General features: G+C 36.2%; 1 protein-coding gene across 3 annotated transcripts in view; it reads right to left on the reverse strand.

Annotated features, from left to right (window-relative positions):
* Window positions 1–3,871: 3,871 nt before the first annotated feature.
* The window catches only part of sgms1b (sphingomyelin synthase 1b), a 36,173-nt gene continuing 16,101 nt past the window's right edge, over window positions 3,872–23,943 (reverse strand). For 2 of the 3 annotated variants that reach the window (XM_042336769.1, XM_042336771.1), the window contains exons 3-8: window positions 21,418–21,487; window positions 12,571–13,488; window positions 10,851–10,968; window positions 8,282–8,435; window positions 6,155–6,321; window positions 3,872–5,589 (exon numbers count right to left, since the gene is read on the reverse strand). In XM_042336769.1, coding sequence (XP_042192703.1) covers window positions 5,404–5,589; window positions 6,155–6,321; window positions 8,282–8,435; window positions 10,851–10,968; window positions 12,571–13,175 — 1,230 coding nt within the window. In that variant the 5' untranslated portion in view covers window positions 13,176–13,488; window positions 21,418–21,487 and the 3' untranslated portion in view covers window positions 3,872–5,403. Of the gene's footprint in view, window positions 5,590–6,154; window positions 6,322–8,281; window positions 8,436–10,850; window positions 10,969–12,570; window positions 13,489–15,991; window positions 16,083–21,417; window positions 21,488–23,943 lie in introns of all 3 variants that reach the window. The other variant, XM_042336770.1, reaches the window with a different exon arrangement.

The raw sequence follows: 23,943 nt of genomic DNA on the forward strand, positions 1-23,943 counted from the left end.
TTGAGTCTGTTCAGCAATTTTTCTGTGTTATACAGTATATTGCAATCTTAATGAAAGTACAAAATTCCACTGGCATGCGTTAAGCCTATCTCTGGTCAATTTGCTTCAACCAATAAAACTAATAAAAAAAAGTCAGTGTTGCATTGGGTTCATGCACACATTCTCTGTAATTAGGAAATCAAAAACTTGAGTTTTGAAAGTCTAGGTAGTAAGAACAAGGGAAATTATTTGGAAAATAAGGTATTTCTTCCAGGAAATAAGAAGTTAGACGGGGAACCATGCGTCAATGTAAGAAGCAGGGAATTGAAATAGCATTTATGGTGGCTTATTAGGAACTTGGAAGAAATAGGAGAGTCAAAGTCAGAGAAAACAAGTTCAGTCGATCACTGGAAGAAATCAAGAAAGATTGTGTTCGGTGAAGAGAACGATTTAAGGCAAGTAATTGAGAGGGGATGAAAATACTCATAATAGAAGACTGGGTGCCAAAATAGGTAACACTGGCCTTTTGTTACCAGGACTTGGGACTCAAATCCATCCCAGACTTACAGGATCCCAGACTGCCAATGATTTACCTTCAACATACATGATTTATGTATGTACACACATGGGGGATTGTCATGTAACAGCTAATTTACCCACTGTAATTATCATAAAATATTTTAGCTTCTTTGTGTGTAAAAAAAACAATTAGATGGCATACAATTCTAAACTACCCAAATTGCATCATTAATTCTATAGATTACAGCAGTTTTTTTTTAAAAAAAAGCAAATTACAGTATACTGCAAAACTTTGCACCATGCATTTTTCTTACTGAGAGAACGTAAATTATGCTTCAAATGTGCTTTAAATGTCCACAGAATTACTATAGTACATTGAAGAGTGAAACAAAGTCATTGACTTTTTTTGAGTTCATTTCAATCCTTCATTATTGGTTTAAATGGAAATTTGATACTTGGCAAGAATACATAACATCTGTGATCGATCACACTGTAACATGTGTCTCAGTAATAATAGCCAAGTCATTTAGCAGCCAAAACAAAGACATTTTTTTTCTCTCAATAGTAATTGTGAAGAAACTCATGTTAGAACAATTCCATATTTGATTTGAGTTCTTGTAACCTATCCAAATACGAGAAAAGCAAACAGAAGTTTTAACTTCAAGAGGACAAAATACAGCATTTTTCACCTCCTTCAGTGACAAACTACATAATCATGCTCTGCTTTACTTGTTGATACTCATATCTTACACAGATTTGTCGGTGTAACTCTATACACTTGTGCAAAACATTAACTGTCGCTGTGTAAGTCCCTTGTATTTCATGCAAAGTTCATAGAAAGAGAGAGATGGGGGAAGAGATAGAGTAAAATTGGAGATTGAGTTACATACACATAACACATGTAAGTGGACACACAATTGAAACACAATTAGAAATTAAAAAATAGGAAAATATGAGTCACTCATATAGTATGACAGATAAACAGTCTCAAATTAACGCTGCATATGCTAAACATAGACCAGCAACAAAAATGTTTACGATGATAACACACATTTGAGATAAGTAGCTGAGACATCGGTTGTTTTTATATTTTTACACCACTGGGAATAATGGAGCCTCACTCCCTGCAGTATAAACACAGTGGAAGATGTGTTTTTTTCAGTTTAACCTCACTTGAGCAGTCTGGTCTTTCTTACTTCCAAATTGTGTAATCATTGCATTCCGAATTTCCTCACGTTAGCAGAAAAAAGTTGGCCGTGGGCAAACAGCAAACACAAACTAACAGAAATTGACACACACCAAGGATTGCCAAATCAAAGAAAAGATTGTGTACTCAGTAATAAACAGTGAAAATATCATTTTCATCCAATAAAATCTCTTGAGTTCTTGTTTTCACAGTGGCTACATTTTACTAAATGTAATGAAGCCTTGCCCTATTTCACTGAGACACAACAGTTGTTTTTTTAAACATTGCTTCCCTTTAAAATGGAGTCTGATTATCCAATTTATAACCGGGCAAAAGGCGTAGTCAGTTTAAAGTAACACATCCCATTATGGAGAACAATGACACCTAGTGGCTTTGTCTATAAATGACAGATTTTGATTTAGCTATAAAATGACAGGTCATCATTTTTGACAAGACTAAGTGCAATTTGGCATGGAGGACAATGAACTGCATATAGCCAGACAGGCTATGCAATCATATGCTTGGTTGTGAAGACACTTGCTTTTTAAACTTATTGCAATCTTTTAAAGGGATATCCAAATTGTGGAAGAATAATACTGCATTTCCACGTTGGATACCAGCCAGATCTAGTGCAGCAGAGAGCCAAATAAATTCCACACTAACTGCGACTGGTCCCTTTGCGGATCAGTAAACAGTGTAGATAAGTGGACACAATGCAAAATGCCTTCAGGGTAAACTGAGAGACTGAGAACAATCATCAAAATAAGTATAACATACGGAGTCAACTAGTTAAGACACATTCATTGCATCTCTAAATTGTCTCTTGTCGTGCAGGGGTTTTAAACTATTTCAACTAAAACCCAAGTATAAGATAAAAGCGTTAGAAGTCAAACTCATCCATGGATGAAGGTGAAACAGTATGTAATGATTCCACAATGTCAGAGAAGTCATCTGATTTATTGAGCTAGCAGACAATTGCCAATTGTCTGTGGTGAGCAGACTGGCCCTCTCTCTATATAAAACCTTTTATCTTGTCAAGTTGGTTTATTTAAAAAGATTGCTGTGGAGTTTTTTTTTGCTTTGCCTCGAGTTTTTCCTTGAAGTTGAAATATCTTCAACACGTAAGAAAAAGCACTTCATCTTAAATGTTGAACTAAGGGAGAAGCAAGTCAAAGTACAAAATTAGGTAAAGATTTTCAGCAGTTACATGAATAATCATGTTCAAATATTTCTTTGCATGGGGTTTTATTAAATGAATTGAGAAGAATCACGTTTGGTTAAAAATATAATTAATTGATTATTTGATTTGAGTTCAGATAAGCAGGGGTATAATGCAGAAAGTAGCAAGTACAGATCAACCTTATATCAGAAAGGGCAGAGAAAAGGTTTTAGTGAATAACCAATAAACCATATTTATTAAAAAGATAACAAATTAATGGGGTGGAGGAGACTAAACCCTCAACATGTTCATGTTGTAAACTGGACAGAGGAATGAACCTTCCAAAAATACTGATGATTGTGAGTTCAAGCTTGATTATTTGAATGAGGCCATGTGGGTTCAAGCCCCAGGTCAAGACTTGGAATTGCATAGTATAAGGTACCACTCACTCCAAAGCAGTGCTGGGAGGGCGTTGCATTGTCAGAGGTGTCATCCTTCAGGTTCTGTATGACTGTTCAGGTGGATGTTAAAGATTCCACGGCATTATTCAAAAAGAAAGGAGTTTTTCCCAGTGTCATCATGGCCAAGAAATCCCCCAAATAAAATTAGTCACTCACTCCATGACTGTTTGTGGGATATGGCTGCCCCGATTTGCCCATGATAAAACAGTCAATCCTGTACTTACATATCCTGTGAAGCGCTTTGAGACGTCTCGACGACGTGATAAGGTGCTATATCAAATGCAAAGATCATTATTATTATGGTTGGAAAAAGTTCACAATTATTCATTGACAAAAGAGCATCATTGCTAACCCCATCAAATAAGTTGCGGTCAGGCCTGGCTGGTTTCCTGTCCTCTCCTTATTTCACATGGAATCAAGCCTCAATAGAAATATTCAAACAGAACAGCAGGAATGGAGCAATTTATGAAGAGAGATGCTGTTTGTTACATTCATCCAATTTGCTAAAACAAATGAAAAATTAAAAACGTGTGTTGAATTTTAAGTCAAGATTTTAAAAAAAATTCATTTGAAAAACCAATGCTTTATTTTATAAATAAATGACAATTTAAGCAGCAAGACTAATCAAAGAAATATTTACATTTAAAGCTTTTTATTGTCCATCCTTCACCATAATTATATTACAATACAAATATCACCTTGGTGTATACACAAAACTACAGAAAAGAACTCCTCTCACATAAAATACAGATGGAGATCATATTTTTCCGATTAAAAAACTATTTATTTCTCACATTGGCAAGTAGAGGTTTCCTTTTCACTAGACATCTGATTTTGGTGATATTTAAAGACTACATGCATTATTTGCAGAAATATAATAAAATTTATAGAAATAGAGTATCTCTGTTGATTATTTACCCACTAAAGGGTCATTGAAACATGGATAATTTTCCAGTGCCACTGCACATAAATTCAATTTTTTTTTGCTTTCACGTTATGACTTGATATTTAAGAAAAATGCAAAATCTATAAAAAGGAAGTTGAGAAACAACACTTATATTTGCTCTGTAGTACTTCCCATTTATATAATAAAATAATTTACCTGTACAGTAATATAGCTAATAGGACATGCCCACAATTAGTGAATTGAACATTACCATTTTATTTTGCACCGAATATCTCAAAAGTATTTAAGACATACAGAATGCACAAACATTCACTACAAAACAGATTGCTCACTGTAGAGCTTACATTTTGCAATGCTGCAAAAGTTAATTATTAACTCAATATTTCTGGGTAACGTACATTTAGGTTTTTGAGTTTTCCATATACAGCATCTCAGACCAGCTACTGACCATACAATCAGGACAAGAAAAGGCACTATAAAACAAACAATACCAGTCAAAATTTCCAACCAGTGCTGATTTCATTCTTGCTATATAATGTGAGCGAGTTTTGGAATCCACCATTATATCTTAATACTTTTTAATCACTTGAAAAATCACTTCAAAACGCTAAGTAGAATTTTTTTTGCACTGCCACTTTTCATTTGACAAAAATAACAAGAATGATTGCTATAAAACATTTTTGCACTTAAAATTGTCTTTTGCCACATTGGTTGCAGCATGCACGAAGTTCACAAATCGAACCCAATCCTTACATTCACCAACTGCCTTTAATAGCTAAATATTTCTAGGAAAATGGCTTTAAGCCCAGTCTTTAGGGCAACAATTATTAAAGATGAATATCTGATTGTAAAAATACAATTTATTCCCAGAAAATTGTGCACACATATCCTAAAGAAATCACTAGCAGACAAAATACAATTGCCACTGATGCAGTTAATATCAGATATAATGGAACGTGATTTTGTATTTATGGCATACACAAAGACAGACAGACAATTAACAAAAAAAAATATACAGTGCATGTCAATCTTTTGTGTTCTATTTAGTCCTTTGGAAAGATCACAGTGCTGACCAGTTAATTGGAACACTTAAGTAAATGTTGCAAGACATGAACCAGCAAAAAGTTCACTATGGCATCAGCTCAAGGGTTATTTTCAGCACTCTTGCACAGTCCCTTCATGTTGCCTGCTGTTATGTGTCGTTCACTAATCTGCTGTATTTAACTTGTCTCCCAAAGAACTGTGAGATCGATGAGCACAAAAATGGCAATTGATATGAGCGAGGTACAATCCCTTGAACATTGCTTTCCAAAAACCGAAAGAATCTGTACCACCACACTCTGGATAGAAAATTTTTCTGGGAGGGTTCTTTTAATACCTTAAAAGATAGGAAATAATTATGTGTGTTAGCGTTTATAGATTAAATGCACTGTAACGTAGGAAAATAATCTATACATATTGAGGCACTAAAACCGATATTACCAGTTAAACAGTTCATACATTTATACATACTCTCAAAATTACACCTTTGCTTCTCTATTACCCAGAGGCTGTGTCTTTTTTTACTAGTTTAAAAAACAAATTATGGGGCATCCCCCGATAGTGTAGTTGAACTGACAGACCAGGAGCTCACTGGTTCAAATTCCAGTCCATATTGAGTTTGTTGGTTTCAACTATGGCTGCAAGGAGGTTAAATTGGGCTGGACTTGCTTCCCAGGACTAGGGAAGATAAAACCTGATAGGTTTTCTGCCCCTGCTCCATCTTCAACACCCTCTTACTGACATTTCACTTTTCTGCACGCATGCGCAATGAACGCTGAAGAGCCAGCTGCCGAACATGACCCATTATATCGCTGGTTGTGATTTTTTTTCACATAGAGTTGAAACGAACACTATTGAACAAGACAAACAGAGAGCGATGGTGTACTGATTCCATGACTTACTTGCTGATTGGCCATGGTATGGTACCACCAAAAAAGTCGGGACGTGATATAATATGCTACTAACACATCCACAGTATAGTGGTCATGGGCCAGAAGAATACAGAGAATTCCAACGATGCTGAGAGTCCAACAGATCCAGGGATACCACCAAAAACGCTTTGGAGAATCTGAGAGAAAGAAAAACATACATAAATTAGGACCATCAATTGAGAAATTCCCCTCTGTACTAAATTTAAATACTTGGACTATTGTGGTGCTTAACAGCTCCTGCATATTTACCTTGCCATAAAATATAACTAACAATAAGTACCATCACAAATTTACCACACCCATGCAGTAATGCACCCATTGTATCGCTATGATTCTTTCACCAGTGTAACATTACATCCATCATTATAACAATATCACAGTCAAAAGGGCTTTAATTCAGTTTAAAACATGCAATAATGGGCGGTTATCTGTAATTTGGATTTTAATTCAGTCTGTTAATCTGCTAATGTTCATAAAATCCTAATAGATCCACTTCAATGAATTTCAGCTTTTCACAAAGCGAATAAAAATATCAGAGATCCATATTTGTATCCTGGTAAAATTAATTGGCTCAATTTTGATGTGTAAGCCACAGAAATACGTATATTAGATAACACTCATTCCTTCAATTTCTTCCTTAAAAAAATTCTATTGGACTCATGAGATATGGACTACATCTTTTAAAGCCATGTTCACTTCTTTCAGATCATATGTATTCTTTAAATGAATACATTTGCATTAAATATAATCACTCAAGCTTTTCCCCAATTACATATTATTTTTTGCCATGCTTGATCTCTTTTTTTGCCACCTAAATCCCCTAAATCTGTTTTAAATATCTCAATTGTTTTGTTTTATTTTCTACTTTAATTTCCCATTTAATTCCACTTCTCATAGATTCAAAACCTGATAATCTTAAATCCATGGAACCCTGTACTATTACTTTTGATTTTATTTTTTAATATTGTATCAAATCGAACTATCACTAGAGCCCAAGTGTTTACCCACTTCCAAGTCACTGTTCAGTTGATGCACTAAATCTAATTTAGCATCTGCCATGGCAAATTTAATTTCTACATGACAACAAAATCACATGTGTCAAGATGTAGCCAGTGTTTATGCCTGAAAATTCTTTTATGTTCACCCCTCCCTTTTCGTTGTCCCCGAGCTAACCAATTCACTTCTGGAAAATTTAATTTCCTCTGATTATCGCCTTGCTAGTTCCTGTAATCTTGTTCATTTCTACAAGCTGCTATCCATCTACTGGATCAGTTTGAAAGCCTATCGTTACCAGTTGCCAATTATTATTTAGTGGCTTGACAGTTTATTTAGATCTCTCTTTCTACTGCTATATCCCATTTTCCCTCTTAAAACCCATCTAAAGGTCATTTTTTTTTTATTTTGCATAATACTCTGAACCATCTTCTCTTTCTTACCCCCTTCCTTCCCAAGCCCTGAACTCTTAACCCCTCCATTTCTTGTTAAAATGAGGGAATATCTGGATATTATAAACCAAGACAATTCACCAGCACCACTATCTATTGGCAACAGCATCATCACTGTTCTGTCACAGGTCTACTCATCCCTAACTCAATAATTCAGTATGGCAGTACGTCAAGAAAGCTTCTTTCACGTAGAAGCGATCAATGCAGCACATTGTTCTCCGGGGCCTAAAAAATGTTCCTCTGTTGCTTGGGAAGTAACTCAAGTGACATTTCATATCTGTAGGGTAGATTTCCATTATAACTAGCAATGTCAGATAAGTGATGCCGTGTACCAAGGGACTAGTTTTATTTTATATGGTGACGTGATGGATTAACAATGCACCGCTGGGTCAATGTGCAGCTAGACGTGCTTGCGTCAATGAAGATGCACCAAGGAGAATTGGTAGTAAACTAGCTAAAAATTGAAGGACTTATTCCACACCCAATTAGAAAATCTGTTTCATTGATAAGACATCTTCAAAACTGTTAAGTACATGAGATCCCAGCTTTTAGACCTGTTGTGCTGGTTTGGTCTATTTTGGTCTACTGTGGAATGTGCAAAACATTAATTTACATTTATCACAAACATAATTTTCTGTAGAATAAAACTTACACTCTTTGATAAATAGGTAGGTGAGGGTTAGCATAACTGTGTGCCCACTATACAGGTAATCTCCACACATGGTGTGCGCTCCTGTGATTGACAGTCCACCTCCAGCTATCATCTTCATAATTCTTCTAATCTGTGCTTCTACATCTCCAAACAGCTGCAAAATAATGAGAAAATTTAAATCAAAATGCACAATTCACCAAGTTCAAAATATAATAAAATCTTAAATATGTACAATTTAAATTAATATTCTTACAGAAGGCTTCTTTAGAGTTCTATGTCCACTTCAATTGCACAGAAAACCAAAATGTCATAGCAGTGAAAAGCACAAACTGCATAAAACATTTAAACCTGTACTGTTCAGGGCACAAGCAGTTCTGGTAAACCAAACAGTCTGCTAATAAGAAATTATTACTTCAACACATTCATTGGCCAATGAAACCACCATGCACAATGTGGCCTTTCAAATATCTGCAAGAATGCAAGTTCTGCCTTCAGCATTTTGTTATCAAATAGAATCTCGTAAAGTCAGGTAAATGGCAATAGGGACAGCTGGTGTGGGCATGAATGAAACTCCACCCAGATGACTTAGCGATGCTCTTCGGAAGCCGGGTTCGAATTATTGGGTGGAGCAGAAGGAAGCTTTAATCTGCATCTAACTGTTTTATTCACCAGGGATTGCTCAATTTTGATACTTGGCATCAAAAATGGAAATGTTTTTGTTCCCCAATACTGTACTAACATTCCTCACCTTGATAACAAATATGCATTTTTTTTTTAAAAATCACCTTTGACCCTACGAGCCAAATTTAAATGGCCTAAGTCTTGCATGGAAAAATGACAAGCCATAAAAATGTTACCTCTTTCCTTGAGCCAGCCTGCCCACAAATTGAAAATTAATATTTAAAAAACCCTCGTAAAATAATTAATTTATGCTTTAAGAACGTGAAATATAATTGCATACCATTTCTAGAATTTTCAATAATTACCTCAAAGATGCTCAATTCATAAATTGTTTCAGTTAATGTCCTGATAATTAGAACATTAGAACACTGCTCTTCAGCAAGATAGTGGTGTGGTGACAGTATGTTTTGAGCAACTGTAGCTATGGATTCCCCAATAGCCTTTACATAGAACCACTCAAAATCAAATCACAAGCGTTTCACTGAATACAAGATAAGCACTTTTGAAAATATCCTTGCTGTAAAGTCATGGCATACTCCTGATTTTGAGATTTTGTGTGACCTTCTGATTAAATGCACACATAACACTGTACTTTTAAATAACCAAACTCAATTTATACTTTAAAATATCACATGCAGATTTGCGACTATACTCCACAGGAATCAATTAATTATTCTGATGGGTAATAATCCCATGGTGTCTCTTAAGCAGCAATTTACATGGTACTTGTGCACTTCAACGATAAAGCATAAATAGTGTCAGGTAACCATGTCTAACAAAAGTGGGTAAACCTCTGAAATAGCAACGTTAAAATAATGGATTTCTATGAGACTCAATGAGTGTAAATGACTACAAGACTGCTAGGATTAAATGAATCAGCATGATACAGTTCAAATATTTATAGGATTTCCACATGACCAAGATAATCTTGAGATTACACGAAGCCTGTAAATGCATTCCACTGTAAGATTAATGTGTTTAAAGAGGGAAAAAAATGGAGTAACTGTATACAGCAAATTGGTTGCTATGGTACAAGGCAACAAACTGTAATTCCCTATAGAATAGTCTTCACTGAGTACTGGTAATTCTATGCCCTTCTGGAAGTAGATAAACTTTAAATAACTCCATGCCACATTGTACTCAACATATAGAACAGTAAAAATATTTAATATACACAAAAGTCAATGTGCACATTTTCATCACCTCTGATTAACATAACATTTTTAGAATTCTACCTTATTTTACTCTTTTTAAAAAAAAGCAAATTGACGTCCCAAGCCCTGGATAAATCTTAAGAATAATGTTTCCTTAGACTTCATTCAGTAACACACCACCTTTAACTCAGATGAGTGAAGAAATAAAAAACAATAATTTCCTGATCAACAGGAGATATAATCTGAGTCGAATGTCACCATGAAATAAACCGGCAGCAATAAATCTCAACAGTCTCCCTAAGCACAGTAAATAATTTGGGCATCCTTGTTTGAATAAATTAGTTTTAAATACTCAGGAAGAACCCTAACAGAGTTGTTTTAAAATATTCCATCTTCTTTTAGAAAGTTGAATGGATTCCAATGTACATACTATTTATAAATATTCAAGATTTGGTGTTTGCCTACAAAATACACATTCACTTCACAGTATGTCTTGTAAAGTGCCTTGAGATGTCCTTTTAACGTAAATGGTGCTATATCAAATACAACAATGATTCTTGTTGTTATTGAAGATACCTTTTCATTAGTTGTGATAAAATGTTTAAAATATTGTGGCTTAGTTATAACAGTGAAAACAGTTAAACCTAGCAATATAACAATCTACACATTCCTTTACAAGAGGTAAGAACTTGTATTTAGTTGTTCTCAGTTGTAGAATGTTGATCAGAACTTACCTTTGGAGAACAGTTGAAGTGCATGCCAGGCACTGGAAGTGTTGTAACATACATTGTAATACATCTGTACAGGTAAAGCGTGCCAACTATGAAGAAAAATCTGCGACCCACAATGGATCTGATTTTTTAAAAAAAACATTAAAACTTTTGAATTAAAACTAATATATTTTAATGCTACATTCAACTAACACAAATATTGTTCATATGATTTCCATAATACTTCAATGCACATATATTTTCATTAAGCACTTTAGTAATCCCTCATTACTTAATTTCCACTGTTATTGCAAAACTGGAGTGACATCAATGCAAAAATTACCAAACCTCCAAGTGAATAACCTCAAGTTTCTGCCCTAACATTCAATGTTTTGTATAGCATTGCAGTTGATGACAGCGCTTAGATACCACACATATGTGACCTAGATAGCGAATGCAGGCCGGCTATTCCATCAATGAAAGGTACGGCAGCCCAGCTTGATCCTATCCTTATCTAGCCCCCACAAACATACTAACAGTATATAAATATGTAGACTTCTGGAGAAACAGCCTGGCTAGCTGTTTCTTCCCCTGATTTAGAGACACCAGGGCTAAATGTAGTACACCCACACCAGTCAAATATACAATATTTTCTCTCATACTAGCAACCATATGAAGCACAATAAGTAAAATTAGAAAGTTTCTGAATAAAATGCCTCGATTCTAAAGATAGAAATTTGCAATGAGAAAAAACAAGCATTGCAAACCTACTGCTTCAAATGGAGCACTTGAATAAAATTTGCAGTGCTCTGGATGCGTTGTGATATAATTTATTCAGAAGTGAGCAGCCACAGCTAAAGATTAAGAAAAACTCTTCAAAAATCTACCGTAATACCTAAATCATCTAAACATACAAACACTACAGCATATTAAGTCAACATTACACTTTACACAGCCCTAACCTGCTTCCTTACATTGGACTGGAACCATAATGTTCAACCATCTATGACTAATCCTTATAATCCCCAATCCCTTTCAAAACCAAACAAGCATTCATCCTAGTCTTCCTTTTTTTTAAAAAAAGGTTAATCCCTGGTTAATCAGCTGCTGTTGATGGAAGTGTATTTCTATATGTGTGCGTGTGTGTGTGGTGTGTTTTGTGTGGTGGGGGTAGAGGGCAGAGAGAGTAGAGAAGAAAATATCTTCCAATCTTTAAATTCACTTGAAACTTTGCAATTTTTGCATTTATATCCATAGATTTTGCAGAAACAGTTGATGTCAAGTCTACATTTTTAATGCTTCAGATATTAAAAATCTGAATCATGACACTTTAAATGGTATTTTATTCAATTTCCTAAAACTGTCATCATAATACAAAGATCTTCATGGAGACTCCCAATTCCCAAATATCTTATTAAACTTTGGAAAGTAACTTCAAATTTCTTGGCATTCCTTAGCAATGATGCTACAGTCATGTTTATGTTAATTATTTGTCATAGGGTATGGTTTGATAACCAAACAAATAGATTTATAGAATGCGATAGGAGGAATTATTTGAATATACAAATATTTCATATATGCTGTATTTATGAATAACTAGAATTACAATTAGAAATTGTTTTATGGAATGTGAAAGGAGGAATTATTTGAATTCACAAATATTTCATATATACTGTATTTTTGATTAACTAGAATTACATTTAGCATGCTTCAGAGATTAAATCCGATCGCAGTTTGCACTTACCTGTATTTCATTAGCACCCACTGAACAAGCCACAATCCTACAAGTATCATCCCATTGATTTCACAAATGGAGAAGGCCCATTCTACCCTGTTAAAATAGTCAAAAAATTTGTCTGGAAGAGGAGGTTGTTCCTCCTTGGGAGGCACACGTTCGTGAACAACTGAAATCATCACTGTTGTGAGTAGAAAACAAAAAACTGCATAAAGGAAAGCTACACCAGTCTTCCACCATTCCAGAGGTGTCTGAAGTCGCTCCAGTTCCGGCATGGGGATTTGAACCATTTCTTTACGAAAACCGTTCGCCAAGCCGTTCCTTTTGGTTTTATTATTGATATCATTCCCTGTGCAAAGATGTCCATTTGCATGTCCGTTTTTGTGTGCTTCTATGTGATGCTCAATCTTTAACGTTTCGATTTTTTCTAACAGTTGCTGTCCATTGTCTGATGCAATGTGAGACAAGGGCAGTCTCTGGAAATCTTGCTGAGACAGTTTTAACAAGTCATGGCCATTTAGCTGGTTATGAAATGCATCGGAATACTCCTGCATGCCATGTTCCGTCAACCAGGCGAGCACTTCTTTGGATGACCATTTCCCCACCTCCATCATCTCAGCAGTAAATGGAGTCCAACATGATAATCAAACATCAGCAAAATTAACAGCAAGCACGAGTCAGCAGTAGCATCTTCCACACCATTATTTTACTCTTGTTGGGCAAAATAATTTGATCCTTTCTTGGCTCGTTCATATCATCTAGAGTACATCAACACACAGTATTATACGATTCTTGTTTGGCACATATTCTGGTGATTTGGTTTGCTGTTTTCTCTCAGCTAGCACATCGTGGGTGCATCAGAATGCTTGTGTTTCAGACATATTACTGGAACTTATTGTGAGGCGAGGTTTGTGTGAAGGAGTAAATCTGGAGGAGAAAAATAGTTTAAAAGTAAATGTCAGGATATTCCAATTTTCCATTTTACAATAATACATCAAAGTCCAATAAGATTTTCTGCCCCAAATAAGAAAAGCAAATGCAAATAGTTAAGTAAAGTTAGTGAATTGATTTCATAGCTCCATCTTGAGTGCCGACAAGCCAGTAACAGCCAACCTAATGCACATTCTGTGTGGTAAATCTTGCACTGAAAGAATCTAAGACAAAGCAGAAGTGGTGCTGGAGTTACATGAAAGCTGCTTTATCGGAAAGGGGAACTTTCTGTATATAAATACATAGTGGGGCTAATTTCTGAACAGACCTTCATCTGAAAAAACAAAATATGATAATAATAGTCCTTGCATTTGATATAGTGCCTTATCAAGTCTTCGAGACGTCTCAAAGCGCTTCACAGAATATACTGCGAAGTGAATTGGCTGTATATTTCGTGGGTGAAACACAGCAGCCAATTGCGCACAGCAGTGTCCCAAAAACAGTCGTGGATTGAGTGACCAAATTATTATTATTTTGTTTTTATTTTTTTGAAGGGATTATGTATGGAGTTCAGTAAAACGTACACCAGTTGTCAAAGTACAGATTAAAAAAGGATTATATACAATTTGAGCGATTTTATGCATACTAGAAAATAAAACGTATCGTTTTCTGCAAAGAGAAATTTTACATTAAACAATCACGCCTCTTTATATTATCTGCAAATAATCAGGATTCCAATACAAAGAACACACCCAGGAAAGCATTCCTATTTGTACATAGATGTACAGATCTATTTTGCAACTATACTTGCATGACTTTTGGATAAAAGCATATGATGTATTGTAAACACTAGGCCAGGATTCTGACAACGTATCAAAATGGTAATGGACAAGTGTACCGAAAGCCATGTTGGTACAAAAGTAGACGCAAAACAATAAAATTACCCTGATAAACTTAATAAATGTAAATGAATTCTATGCATTACAATATTAAATGAATTGTCGAACTTTAAGGTTAAGGTAATTATGCAGTTATGGATTTGATGACTATCTTCAACAACAGTCAGTAAATTAATGATGGCTAATCGCAGAAATTAAAACTAATCATTAGCAAGAGAAGATAAAAGACTCAATCCACCTGTTTCAACTCCAATTGAGACCCTTGTAACGGGCATTACTACTGACAGTTGCAATAGATAGAGTGTACTGTGGGTTGTACTGAACAGAGCTTCTTCAGCTGTGAACGTATAAAATTAACACTGTACAGCTGTTCGGAAGTTACCAAACAGCTAAGCCAACCCACCCAAATATTTAGTACAGAACCATTCTTATCTGTATTTTCCACACTGAAAAAGGAATTTCCTGCTAATCTCTCCAGCACTACATGTGCTATCTATCAACCGCTAGATGCTTTCCATTAAACAGCATACATTGCAGCATATCATAACTTCATTTGTTAGTGTTATTAACAGTTGCTCTGATCTACCATCAGAATGTAGTTACACAAATAAGCAGCTAACCAAAACAGTTACACCCACTAACTATTCAAAAACATTAAAATAGAGCTGAATTGGATATTACCATAATCATCCTTCATTCTGGATACAGTTTATAATATATTCCCCACTAATGAGTCATGCTAAGTTAATATATACACCATCTTCTCCTGCTCACATTCTTGCCCTCACAAAGCTTTGCTTGCTAATCACCCCTGGCCTTGTCAGGCTCCACTGTCTCCCAATCTCCCAGTGGGTCAACTCTTCATCCTTACTTACAAATGCACACTCTCACTCCTCCCTCCTTTCCTCTATGACAATTTCCAGCCTCACTCCCCTGTACACTCAGACAATTTTGGTCTGCTGTGCATTCCTCTCCCCCTCTGCCTCCAGTCATCTCCTTCCCAACCCCCACCCCACCCATCCTACTCGGTATCTGAGACAATCTCTGTAAGGTGGCTCGAGACCATCACCCTATGGTAAAGGTGCTGTATAACTGCAAGTTTTTATTTTTTTTTTCTGTACTATTTATACAAAAATATAAAGAGAAAGGGCCCCAAGGAGGTCGGGTTCTCATGAAACACTACGAGCAATCTTATGAAATAAATAAGTGCTTCAAAGCTAAAGCAAAAAATAAGTACAGCTTATTAACTTTAGAAATTCTCCTAAACATATACTTTATAATTTAGTGTATTTACAGACCTCAACTTATTTGCAAAATGTTTGAAAAATTTAAGAATAATAAACCTACATGATGCCAGCTAGATTTTTTTTAAAAAAGTGAATGTAAGGATGGTTTCCTTCAATGATTAGCTCACATTTGGCTCAACTCAGCTCTGTATAGTTCAAGCACATAGTTTCCAGCTGGTCTGAATGTTTTAGTTATAATAAATCTTCAAAGTCCTAATTTTTTAAACAAAATGACTGAAACTCTAAACTGTGATAGTAAGTCAAAAGAACAATAAAAAAAGGAACATTGAAATAAGAATTCAGAGAAACACTTACTGATTTTGCTGAAAGCCACTCCTCTGTTGCCTTCCAAACCATTTCTGCACGTTAGCTGTCCGCACTAACAAAATGAGGCGTGCAGTGCTGACTGAAAAATTATGCCAAGGCAAATAACTACTTCTGAACAGTGTTGAATTATAATAATTTCCATCCTGCAAGTTGTCAGACTAGAGTAATGCAATTCAAATGGCAAAAGAAAATAACTTGTAAAATTGGGTGTGTCTCAAGAATGTTATATGTAATCTGGTGCTTCAACCTACTGTATTCAAGGGTGAGTCAGGATTCTAATAGTCACATCCTTTCTTTAGTGGAAAGACTAAACGGACATTCTTCAGAATAACAATTCTTTTCCTGTTAAGGGAAGTGGTATTTATAGTCGTTAATGTGTTAGCTTGACCAAGCTGCTTCAATTGTACACTGCTTCAGAATGCAATTCTGAACAACAGGTTTCTTTATGACTCACAAATCAATATCACATTTACAACAACAAGATTACATCTGTATAGCCCCTTTCACGTCGGGAGGATGTCCCAAGGCGCTGGACAGTGTACAGCATTTCAGACCCAAGCTGGGGTTAGGGAGGGAGAAAGGAGGGGAGGGGAAGGGGGGAGACCGATGGCATGGTCAAAGAGGAGGGTTTTGAGGCAGGACTTGAAGGAGGCTAAGGAGGGGGTGAGGCGGGGTGATTGTGGGATGGAGTTCCAGAGATTGGGGGCAGAGTGGCTGAAGGCTCTTCTGCCAATGGTGGGGCGGGTGGGTCGGGGGTCATGGAGCAGGCTGGAGCTGGCTGAGCGGAGGGTGCGGGCGGGTTGGTAGGGGGTTAGGAGGTTACAGAGATAGGGTGGGGCGAGACCATTGAGGGCTTTGTAGGTGAGGACTAGGATTTTGAACTGGATCTTCTAAAGGATAGAGAGCCAATGGATTCGGGCAAGAATGGGGGAAATGGGGTCACGGAGTTTGGTGCGGGAGAGGAAACGGGCTGCAGAGTTCTGGATTATCTGCAGCCTGTGGACGTACTAATTACGTACTAATTACTTGTTTATTCTTCGCAAAACAAAGTTTATTTTGTTGTTGCTATATGCAGAAGATTAAAAATGAGAAACGTATGTAGAATTCTCCACAATATTTTTTTTAAAAATTCACCTCCAGATCCCTGGCTGCCTGAACACGTCAATAATCATCATTGCCTGAGAACCACTAGAAAACTAAACTAATTTTAATGCGCAACTCAGTATGGTAGAACCAGGAATCAGATGTCAGTATAAAAGAGCACGAGAATAAATATCTATCAACACAGAGGGTGGAGAGGATCTCAAATCCTGGTAATGACAGGCAAATCACACAATAGGTTCCATTGTAAAAAAAAGCTAAACAAGTTTCCTGAGTGGTAAAAGCACCCAAACGCAGTCTTGTGATAAATCATACAGTATTGCAGGCTGTAGCCCACTCAGCTCAGGTGGTTGATCTCAGCCAGGACACCTAATTACCCTCAGGGGCTCCAAGTTAGGAAAAAGGTGTGGGAGGGGCCGAAAAACAATTCTAATATTCAGAATAGATCATACTGGAAAACGAATGTAGACATCAGATGAGGACATGATTAGATGCAATGTTCCCCTTCTCCTCAGTTCAATAGTCTGCCAATACTGTCAAACCTCACAAGTGGAATATTCCCATTTAAACCTAGGTGACCATGGAAGCAAATCAGCATTTGTGGAAATCATCCCCAGTGGAAATTAGTCAAAAAGTCCTCAGGAGAGGAAGAGAGAAAGAGTGTAATACAAGACTATAGCAAAAGACCAGAGCCATATAAATAATACACTGTAAACTGTTGATTCTAGTGAATAGGAAATGGGGCTCAAAACTCAAATGGCAACCGTATAATACTTTGTTAATAGAAGTCTTTGTAATATCACTATTAAATGGCTTAGTCTTTCTCCTAATTGACTGTAAATAAACTGTACAAATTGCTGGTCCAAGTTGCAACATCCACTTTACAGTTGGAAAGCACACACATTTGTAACAGCATAAGGGTCACAAGCCATCTGTGAGCTCAGAGCGCAGATGCACAATAATTGGATCAGCTGAGAAAATCATGGACAATAGTCTTCAGTGTTAAAGGGTACAAGGAAATAGGATTAGAGCGGTTAGCTCCAGTGGGGGAACAAGCACCAGCATTTAAAACAGAAACTAACAACAGTATAGGACTGTTGTAATTGAAACCTGAAGTCCTAAAGTATACAAGGAGAAAGTAGTCATAGCCGCTCCAGACAATCTTTTGTGCTAGCTACCAAATAGAGCAGAACACGGTGTACGTGCACACTGACTATCTGCATGTTGGTTTATCCACATTGAGATCCAATGCAAAGGTATGAAGTATGAAGCCAACAAAAAGTTATGTGCATGTGCGTAATTTACGAGGAATGCAATTTGTCTCTGCAGCATTCCAAAAGAACAGCTTCCCCCTCCCTATAAATAAGATTTATCTTGTCACAAGACAATATTGGCCTAAATTCCTGACTTCCAGCTGATAGTATTACCCATTCAGAGAACCAGTCTGATCCACTCAGGTTTGTTATGAGATGCCTAATTATCCATGAACTTTCTCCTTAAAAGCTGTATCATTGTGTCAAAATGATTTGTGCTCTGGTGTCAAGACTGCTACAGATACTACCATACTTACAAGGTTTGTTTGATTTGTGTAGAGCGCTTGAACCAAAATTGATCAGTTTATGTTACTGACCTTCAGGCTGTGCTTGCACCCAAGGACAAGAGTTCCTTCATAAAACATTATGATAGCAGTGTATTGTTCCCTATTTTGAGACAAATTAATTCTTCATCCTCATGAAGAGGATTTTCAGACTAGGTTCACATACTGAGGCATATTAAGATGAGTAACAGTTTCAACTGAACACTGTACAATAAAAGTAGCAATTATATTTTAATTAAAAGGAAGAAAAATAACTACCATAAAAAGATCCTTACAATATAAACAGTTTGCAAGGTGAGCAGATAGCAGAACTGCGTGGAATTAAAACTAATACATAAATTGTGCAAAGGATGATCAACACATTGTTAGTTTTTAAATGTTATAATATCAGAGGTTTATTTTCTACTTTGTGTAATAAAAAAATAAAACTCCAACGTCACTAAATCTGCCTTCTCCGCTGCACTCCAACCATAGCAATATTTAAATTTTTTTTCCTCTGCCAATTTTTTCTCTTCCCTCCTGAAGACAACTTGATACTCTTTATCTTCAGGGTGACAAAAAAAAGTTGTGATATCATTGTGATGCAGTGTCTAATAAGTCTTAAAGAAATGATGATTTTTTTAGATAATAGGGTAGATATCATGACTTTTTGCTCGCCCTGTACTAAGGTAAAATTCCAGAAGTGCCAGTCCCTCTCTTATAATTCATATGTGAATTTTGTCAGTCTATTTTTCCATGGGGAGAACATAAGAACATAAGAATTAGGAGCAGGAGTAGGCCATTCGGCCCCTCGAGCCTGCCCCGCCATTCAATAAGATCATGGCTGATCTTCTGACCTAACTCTAATTACCTGCCCTATCCCCATATCCCCTAATCCCTCTGTATTTTAAAAACCTATCAGTCTCAGCCTTGAAGATGTTCAAGGACCGAGCATCTACAGCCTTCTGGGGTAGGGAATTCCATAAATCACGGCTAAGCCGTATCCTGCTCTCATACGACGTACAAAATCATGCACACACACACACACACACACACACTAGCAGGATGTTCAGGAGAACAATCAGGAGCAGGAACCTTGCCTGATTTTATCCTCTCCCACCCAGGGTACTGAAGGCCATTATAACACCCCAACACAGCAAACACAGCATTCTGCATCCTTCTGGTCCAGTTGGCCATCGGAAAAGCTGTGTTCTGATTGTTACTCAATTAAAGCAAGCCAAAAAGAGTCCAGCATTGATGTATCCAAATAAAGATCTCCAAAATCATTACAATTTGCAGCAATATCACAGTAAGGTGACAGCAACATGTTTTGGTAGAACTACAAGTATGATAACAGTATATAGGAGAAAGCCATATTTCCTCACCTTTTTAGAAATAAATGTGATCAAGTAACATGGCAGTTTACATTTCAATTATCACAATCTCTTAATCTGTCACAACACAGCCATTGGTTCTCACCCGCTCCCTTGCCTCCTTCAAGACCCATCTCAAGACCCTCCTCTTCAACCATGCTTTTGATCACCTTACGTCCTCCTCTGCCCTCCACGAGTATGACAACATTAGTTAACCACATTTCTTCAACTTTTTCGAAATACATGTTCACATTATAACTTGCACAATCTCTTGATCTGTCCAACACTTGCCAATACTGTAGATTCTAACTTGATTAAAAAACAGCTTGCAAGATGAGCAGATGGTAAGATTGTGTGGAATTAAAACCAATGCATAAATTGTGCAAAGGATGATGAACACACGGTTAGTTTTTTGACTGTTCTCTACATTTCAACCATCACAATCTCTTGAGCTGTCACAAAACACACCCTTGCCAATACTGTAGGTTCTGATCCCTCACTGTTACATATGTACTGCTGTTGCAGCTTCAGTTTCAATAGGTATTAGTTTTTTGTACTTTCACTGGTTGATCCACCATTTTAGATGTTTTCTACAGCTTCTAATCAAAACATATGATGAAAACACATATATATATAATTTTGTTATATATATATACACACACCAACAAATCTATATATATATATATGAGAACGAGAGAGCAGATTTTATCTTACATTGCCAAATCAGAAACATTTTCTAGGAACATAGGAATCAGGAGCAGGAGTAGGCCATTTGGCCCCTCGAGCCTACCCACCATTCAATAAGATCATGGCCTGATCTTCTAATCTAACTCCATCTGCCCGCCTTATCCCCATATCCTTTAATCCCTCTATCCTTTAGAAATCTATCAATCTCAGTCTTGAATTGTTCAAGTACTGAGTATCTGCAGCCTTCTGGGGTAGAGAATTCCATAAATTCACTACCCTCTGAGTGAAGAAGTGTTTCCTCAACTCTGTTCGAAAAGGCTGACCTTTAATCTTAAGAATGTGACTCCTAGTTATAGATTCTCCTACCAGGGGAAACAGTCTCTACTGCGTCTTTATAATGGGGTGGGAAACTACAGTACCAATACCGAATATGAGGGCGTAAATCAAAGGTCAAGAGACCTGGTTTACCCCTGGATGATAAAAAATGAATTGCAACATAACTGGCAATTTAATCTGAAGAATTTTAGCTAGTGCTTTGAATGTTTGATTTTTCTAAAAAAACTAAACAAATTTAGTCACCATTTTACCAGAGAATAAAAGATAAGGTTGCTGGAGTATTGTATAATCAAAGAACAAAATATGCTTACATAATTAGAGAGAAAGCAGTTTAAACTTACCTATTTCTTGTAACATTGTTCAATTTTATTATGAAAGCAGTGGGTTCATTAAGGTTCAACAAAGAGGTTTCTGTAAAACAAACAATTTCAAATTTTTAAGACATGAAATAAACATGAATATGTGGGTTTAGATCAACATAGACCCTTTCATACAACATGACTTAATGGATAGGAGGGAAACCCACTGCTCACTTTTACATCTGCAAATCTTAAACAAAAGCTTATCAGATAAATATCTTAATCCTTCTATTCAGTTTGGCCTATACTGACGTTAGCTTTATTTATAGATAGCTAAACTCTGCTCACCATCACAAGCCGTTCTACATAAAGAAGGAAAACACAAAATGTATGGTACAGATTATAGCAACTGGTTACTTTCACTAATCAACTGAGATTTAATTGAGTTGAAAAACCATAATATTACAGTCAACTATTATACCTGCTTCTTTAGTGAATGCTAAAGTATCAAATTCTTGAAACTTATATCACAAAGTAAGTTGCACCATCTCAATGTTGCAATTTTAGAACTAACGTGCAAAATTTGTCACTCACTTTATGGCTGTTTGTGGGACACTGCTGTGTTTTGCCCACAAAATACAGTCAATCCACTCTACAGTATATCTGTGAATCACTTTGAGATGTCTCAATGATGTGATAAGGCGCTATATCAAATGCAAGGATTATTATTATATATGGCAATTATATATGTCAACATGGCATCCAAGGAAGCTGCTTTTAGTTTGATTTTAACTCAATTCGTTGATATCCTGGCAAATTTTAAAACTGATCAACTGCAAATGGAGAACTGTTTTTTTTCTCACCTTGTAACCCACATTGGCTAAGAGGCTGTACTGGACTTAGAAATTTGTGTGAATAATTTAGATTTCACTGTCAAGAAATGTGTTAATCTTGTTTAATCGCTTTTTACACAAAACATCTTAGTAATAGAATTATTTGCATTATATGGAGATGTAAGCCCAAATTAATAAACTCAAATATCTTCATAATTTAATATATAAATATGCATTTGTAGTGAGGGTTTTAATGGACTTACTCAGTTTGCGTCTTTAAGATAAAAATTATTTTGTAGGCTCCATAAAGCCAAACAACGGTTTATTAATGTGGGTAAGTTATAAAGAATGAAGGAAACAGATGGAAAGACGTTTTGAAGAGAAACAAAGAATGCTGGAACATCAAGATGACGCATTAATTTTCTAACGAATCATTGCCCACAGCAACATTTACAAACTGATTTGAAAGTAAATGAGTCAGTCAAGATGGAAGCCATAAAGTATGCTTCAAACCCTGTCGTCGAGTGAAAGAGCTGCATTTCGCCCACAAAATATACAGTTGATTCACTTTACAGTATATTCTGTGAAGCCCTTTGAGACGTCTTGAAGATGTGATAAAGCGCTATATCAATGCAAGATTATCATTATTATTGTTTACATTACATAAAGTCATCATAGAGCCTTTTCAGCTCCTCTGTTAGCATCACAGTTTAAAATATGAAATGTATTAGCTGCTGTAATATATTTTTCAATAACTCAGACTTCATACCAAAACACATTATTTAATTGATCTAGGATGCAAATACTTGTTTTACTTTTCACTCTACAAGATGGAATATCATTCTGTCTTCAGCATGTCATTGTGTTGATAAACCACTGTATTGAATACCAAATAAACATGCAAAATTTCCTTTAATGCATTGTTTCCTACACGTGATGGTTAATTCTATTAAACTATTTCGGTCCCAAGGAAATTAAAGTCAATAAAGGAAATGGATTACGTCAGCATGTCTTTATGCATGTATAATTAACTAGAAGAGGAAGCATTGGGCAATCACATAAATGTTAGTGAGCAGATCCAGTGTCATGCGGGAAGATCACAAATTCAATGTTTGTTAGATTAACATTAACCTGAAATCGGTACATAATAATGTTAACCCCATGAACATTGAAATTATGAAGACATTACATATTACATTACAATGAACCTGACCAATGATATGTAATAGTAAAAATCATGTGACCCACCAACACAAAGTCATCTGAACCACATCAGTGGGTAGCCAGTAGTTTGATACAATTAAAGTATTGATTATAAAAACACAAAATAATAAGACTTCAGAAAATCAAATTGTCGTTAGTGATTTTTGATTCATCACAAAAGGTAAAATAAAGCAGATGTTTTAGATCCACAATCATTTATACATATATACTGCCTTTCTTGTCAGAAGGACATCTCAAAGCAATTCAGTTGACTGGGAGCCCGAGCTGTGTGAAATGCTGGTGGTGGGTTGGGAGCCAAAGCTCAATTGAAAACATAGGTCTTAAGGTGGGTTTTGAAACCAGCGAGTAAGAGGGCAGGCAGTGGGACTCTGGGATGGAGTGTCACACAGCAGAGGCAAAATGATTGAAGACTCATCCAATGATGTTGGAGCGAATCAGACGAGGGACGTAAAGCAGGCCAGTATTTCTCAAGTGGAAGGAACAGCTAGAGAAGTAGGGTCACAAGAGGTAG

Source organism: Callorhinchus milii, unplaced genomic scaffold (genome assembly GCF_018977255.1).
Source record: "Callorhinchus milii isolate IMCB2004 unplaced genomic scaffold, IMCB_Cmil_1.0 Scaffold7, whole genome shotgun sequence".
Classification (NCBI taxonomy): Eukaryota; Metazoa; Chordata; class Chondrichthyes; order Chimaeriformes; family Callorhinchidae; genus Callorhinchus; species Callorhinchus milii.